Raw genomic sequence first — 6,000 nt, forward strand, 5'->3', positions numbered from 1 at the left:
GAACCTCTGTAGGAAATGGGTACTGGGGCAAATAGACAAAAGTGTATACCAGGAGGAGGAGGCCCATTGCAGAAGGATTCTTCGGAAGGCTAAGGCTGATTACGAGCTGAGACTTGCCAAGAATATCAAGAGCAACAAAAAGGGCTTCTTTCAGCATGTAAATAGGAATAGGAAGGGGAGACAAGTGGTGGGACCGCTAAATAAGGAGGAAGGGGATCCAGTGACTGATATGAGGGAACAGGCACAGATGCTAAATGACTACTTTGCCTCTGTGTTCTCCCCAAAGCAGGACGGGGGATATCCGCATAGGAGATTAGATGAGGCTGGGGACTTAGGGGCACATATTAGAGTCAACCCCCTTGAAGTTGAGGGGCTCCTCAGGGCATTGGACATTACAAAGGCGCCAGGCCCTGACGGGTTACACCCGAGAGTACTTAGGGAGTTGGCAGGGGTTCTCTCACGCCCGCTGGCCTCCATTTTTGAGACCTCGTGGAGAATGGGTGAAGTTCCAGAGGACTGGAGGGTGGCGTCAGTGGTCCCAATTTTCAAAAAGGGTAGTAGAAAGGACATGGGGAATTATAGACCGGTTAGCCTTACGTCCATTGTAGGAAAAACTATGGAAAAGCTCATAATAGAGAGAGATCTAGTGGTGCAAGATAGGGAAGGGAGGCTGACAGCCACACAACACGGCTTCTGCAAAAACAAGTCCTGCCAGACAAACCTTGTGGAATTCTACGACAAGGTTTCGAGATGGCGGCTAGATGGAGGGGATGCAGTGGATGTGGTATACCTGGATTTCAGCAAGGCCTTTGACAAAGTGCCCCATGATATCCAGGTGGAGAAACTGAGGAGTTTTGGGATATACCAAAGCACTGTCCGGTGGATTAGGGCAGGGTTGACTGTCTGAAAGCAGAAGGTAACCATTAGTGGGTTATCGTCGGGATGGCGGCCAGTGACAAGCGAGGTCCCCCAGGGCTCTGTCCTGGGGCCGATCCTGTTTAATCTTTTCATTAACGACATGGAAGAAGGGGTGAACAGTCTGCTGATCAAATTCGCAGACGACACTAAAACTGGGGCAGTGGCCACAACTGAGGAGCAGGTACTCCAGATCCAGAAGGATCTGGACAGACTATGGAAGTGGGCAGGAGACAACAGGATGGCGTTCAATGTGGATAAGTGCAAGGTCTTGCACTTGGGGCATAGGAATGGGTGTCATAAGTACAGGTTAGGGGACAAGTGGCTGGAGAGCAGCACTTGTGAAAGGGACCTCGGGGTGCTGGTTGACTGCAGGCTGAACATGAGCCAGCAGTGTGATGCGGTGGTCAAGAGGGCGAACGCCACCCTTGGTTGCATAGCCAGAAGTGTGGCTTCTAGATCGAGAGAGGTATTGCTACCACTCTACACGACTCTGGTGCGTCCGCAACTGGAGTATTGTGCTCAGTTTTGGGTCCCTCATTACAGCAAGGATATAGCCAGGTTGGAGTCAGTGCAACGTAGGGCCACAAGGTTGGTGGCTGGTTTGCAGGGGATGGGGTATGAGGCGAGACTGAGGGAACTGGGTCTCTTCAGCCTGGAGAAGAGGAGACTCAGAGGGGATCTGTTGGCGACATACAGGCCTGTGAGGTGATGTCACGCGGAGGTGGGCAGAGACCTGTTCTCCCCTGCAGAGGAAGGCAGGACGCGCTCCAATGGAGCAAAACTCAGGGAACCAAGGTTCAATTTGGATGCCAGGAAGCACTTCCTGACAGTTAGGACCCCGAGGGTGTGGAATGGGCTTCCACGAGAGGTCATTGAGGCCCCTTCGGTGTGGGTGTTCAAGGAGAGGCTGGACGTCCACATGGTGGGCATGTCGTGAGCGGAGCCGGCTGGTGCCGGAGGTCGGACTTGATGGCCCAGGAGGCCCCTTCTGCCTCGCTCTGTTTCTATGAATGTGGAAAAGCTACAAATTTGCTTTTAGCATGAACATGGTATTTACTGTTAATCTGGTGCAAACAGCAAGCTATGGATAGGAAAATGAATGCAGCAGGCAGGCAATGGACAATTTGGCAGGAAAATATTAGGACTGAACAAAGAATGTTTGCTCATAGAAGGTGGGCAAAAACCACCTTACACCTTTTGCAGGGCGTCTTGCTTCATGCAAAGATATAGTCGCACTACTGCGGGCGTCAAGGAAGAAGGAAAAATGGTGACTTCCGCTAGCAGCGACCAGGGGATTCTGTTATCACTGACGCTGCGTTGCCACACCCAGCAGTAAATTTCCCTTGTGACCCCAAAGAAACAGCGTTCCCCATTTTTCCATGTTGGGATAGGTGCTAAAAATTGGGAGGTGGGGTATTTTGGCTCCGTCCTAGTGATTTGCATTCTGGAATTATTCATCCGCTGGACAGCACCCCATCTTGGATGCTTTGACTGGGGTGCCTTTTTGAAGACAGTTTACTTGGAAAGAAAAGGGGAAGCTTGAGAGCTGCTCTGCCGGTGTATTGACAGTAGGAATGGGGGCCAACAGCAATTCCGTTCACACTGTAAACAAACTGCACCTATTTTCACTCTCAAACGAATGTGTCGACTGAAACGCAGTTACCAGGCTGTGAACTTTGTGATGGAATGCTTCAATTTAAAAAAAGTGTTTATATAAGGCAAAATACATATGGTAATACATGCATTAGGAGAAATGCGTCCAAACCTGCATGTGAATTTCCACACATTTTTAAAAATAAAATTATTCTGTGTTCATATACTGGCCTTAGGAGCTGGAAAAAAGAGAAACTGAAATGGAGAGCTTCTTCTATCCCTTGTCTACATTACAGTTTTAAACTCAAAAGACCTTCTCCTGTGACTGGAACAGTAGCGCCCTCAGGTGGCCACTAAGGCTCTCTAGCAAACGCTACCAAGCCCTGATTTCCAGGATGTTTGCGCAGAAGTGCCGAAAGTTCAGCTGCCCGTAGGTGGTGCATGTTTTTCACCTGCTACGATATGCTCCTTCCCCGCCTCTCTCTCCCTCAGACCTCTACAGGGATAAGTTCATTGACTGCAGATTTCTGAATTCCAACTTTTCCCATGAGAAGAAGGGCTGCCACATGGATTTCGAGCGAGACAACGATTTCCTCATTTACCTCGTCAGCTTCTTGGGTAGCCTTTCGGTGCTGCCTGGCAACATCATCTCGGCCCTGCTGATGGACAAGATCGGAAGGATCAGGATGATCGGTGAGAGGGTGTGGGGGGCGTGGCGGTGTGAGAGCGGTCGGACACCACTGTGTGGTGGGGGCCCTCCTTGTGGTTCGAAGGAGCCGAAGCGGCATGTGGGGGGACAGCCTGGTGGTGCCTCCGGAATCAGGGAGGTGGGCTGGGATGACTGAATGCCCCACCCACACCAACCCAAGGAGGAGGGGGAACATGGATCTGCATCACAGCAATGGAAGCAGACGATAGGGGAAGCAAAACTGGATTTTGAGGAGCACTCAGAAGCAGGCTGGGCCATGGGATCCGTGGACCACAAGGGTTACTAAGGACAAAGTAAAACTACAGAGAAGTTGGATGAAATCCTTGAAAGGCTGCCACAAAGAGGAAGGTCAGGGTCTTTTCTCTTCCTAGTTATCCCTGAGTGCAGGACACAGAACAATGGGCCCAAGTTGCAGGCCACATATAATGCAACCATTAGGAGCAGAGAGAGAGAGACGCATGTGATCTGGGATGATGAAAGAAAATGACAAGGGATGTCTAGCGCTGGAGGAAAGCGTTATTAAAGGTAAAATGATCAAACATGTCTAGGGCAGTGGCTCCCAGACTTTTCCGGCCGTGGAACCTTTCCGAAGACATTTTTTCCCCATGGAACCCTACCTCTATCGCTGATTTTTACTCGCCATTGTGAACCCACAACATCCTTCCCTCTTTCATCTGCTCCTATTGCCCAAGTGCTTTGCAGAAAGGAGTAGGTTTGGAGAGAAAACATTTTAAATAGAAGGAATGAAAAAAGCAATTATATGATGATATCCCAAATGAATTCTTTCGATTGTTCCCAATACTATGCAATAGAGTCCCAGGAACCAAATGACACGATGCATTTCCTTGTTTAATGCTTGGATGCCAACCAACAATCGAATAGTTGGCCTCACATGGTTTCATTTTAAGATCTGTTTTAAATCTGATTTTTGAGATTTTTTGCGGAACCCCCAGGTCCTGCAGAACACAGTTTGGGAGCCGCTGTGCTGGGGTAAGGCTTGGTTGCTACATGTGAGCCCTTCCCCCCAAACATTTTAGGGTTCTTTGAGAGGGTCAGCCAGCCTGTGGGTGGTGGTGATCCAGCAGGCATTGCTTACTGGGAGTTTTGCAAAGTCCCTCACCAAACTGAGCTGCCCTGGGATGAGAAGAGAGGTCCTCGGGTGGACTGGTAACTTTTAAAGAAGTGAAAGTAAGGAGCAGGTGCAAACTGACATTTCTTGCAATGGAAGATATAAACTGTAGGGTCTCCCAAAAATGTTTATTCTGAGACGTTCTGTGCCCTGAAGTAGACCAACCTAGGAGGCACCATGGAATTGACTCCAGGACTAGCATCATCCTGCCTTTCCCACTTTCTCCTGCAGGGGGCTCCATGCTGATCTCCGCTGTTTGCTGCTTCTTCCTGTTCTTTGGCAACAGTGAGTCAGCCATGATTGGCTGGCAGTGTCTCTTCTGCGGTACCAGCATCGCTGCCTGGAATGCCCTGGACGTGATCACGGTGGAACTCTACCCCACCCACAAAAGGTGATGCACCCCACCCACATTTCCTCCGGGGGGGGGGGGGGACTGGATAAATAATTGCTGGGAAATCCCAATGGCTGACAATTAGGCACCTTCAGAATCGTGAAAGTTGGACGTGTGTACAGATATTAAGATTGGACTTGGACCCTGATCGGTCACTTCAGAAAATCACCCTATGCTGCCCAGACCAAGGCTGCTTCAACTCGGGGCAGAACCCACGTTCAGATTTCCATATGAAACATAGAATTAAAGGGGCTTGAACTTATTTTTCAGTCTACCATGATATTTGCAGGCATGCCAGCTCTCACACAGAGGATTATGCCTACCAAAGCTCAGAAAAATAGGCGATTTGTGTCACACGGACCTTTATATTTTGATTTCTTTAAGGAGAACTGTCTTTAAAAAACTAATTTTTAAAGCTGCTCAATTTTCAGCAGAACGGCATGGCATTTCAGAGATCATTGCCTCTTCCCAGAGGAACAATCTCACCAAGTTTCAGCCGACTAGGTTCCAGGACTCTTTGTGCAGCAGTGGCCTTGCCATTTTGAAAGGGGAAGGCACCTTTCTCTCCCGGTGCCGTGTGGACCGTTCCTCTGGTCTTCAGCAGGGCAGTTAAGGTCAGGCTACTCCAGAGGTGAATGAACTCCTGAGGTCTTAGATCTGTGGAGGTGCGACTCCTTCTGAACCCCTCTTCCTTTTCCGCAGAGCCACGGCCTTTGGAATACTCAACGGGATCTGCAAATTTGCGGCCATCCTGGGGAACTCCATCTTTGCCTCCTTCGTCGGGATAACCAACGTGGTCCCCATCCTCCTGGCTTCCTCCGCCCTGGTTGGAGGAGGCCTTCTTGCCCTGCGGCTGCCAGAAACCCGTGACCAAGTCCTCATGTGAGCCGTTCGATGAAGAAACGACACATCGGGGCAGCATCGAACCTGTGTTGAAAAGGAAAGCAAAAGTCTGCCAAAATTCCTCTGCTGATACCTCAGATTTTGGGGGCGGGAGGGGAAGAGGAAGAGGCACCCCATGAGATAATCTGAAAACCTTAGTTCTGTGGACTTGCTGTGGGGACAGAGCAGTTCCCATATCTTGGCCTGAGCTTTGCTCACTGCTTCAAAGCTGTCACTTTGGGGGTGCTGGGCAGGCGAACCCCCGTCTTTCTGCTGCACATGTGTGATTATTTAGGCACGAGGTGACAGCAGCCTCTTGGAAGCTCGGCAGAACCGCCTGACCTCTACCTTTCTGTAGCTTGCGGGGCCACTGAGAAG

At 50.0% G+C, this 6,000-nt stretch overlaps 1 protein-coding gene across 1 annotated transcript in view; it reads left to right on the forward strand.

Moving 5' to 3' along the window:
• The window catches only part of SV2B (synaptic vesicle glycoprotein 2B), a 54,530-nt gene extending 48,904 nt beyond the window's left edge, over window positions 1-5,626 (forward strand). Inside the window, exons 11-13 of the mRNA XM_044445023.1 lie at window positions 3,004-3,204; window positions 4,581-4,740; window positions 5,443-5,626. Coding sequence (XP_044300958.1) covers window positions 3,004-3,204; window positions 4,581-4,740; window positions 5,443-5,626 — 545 coding nt within the window. The remainder of the gene's footprint in view (window positions 1-3,003; window positions 3,205-4,580; window positions 4,741-5,442) is intronic.
• Window positions 5,627-6,000: the final 374 nt, after the last annotated feature.

Source organism: Varanus komodoensis, unplaced genomic scaffold (genome assembly GCF_004798865.1).
Source record: "Varanus komodoensis strain SLA01 unplaced genomic scaffold, ASM479886v1 scaffold46_3, whole genome shotgun sequence".
Lineage (NCBI taxonomy): Eukaryota > Metazoa > Chordata > Lepidosauria > Squamata > Varanidae > Varanus > Varanus komodoensis.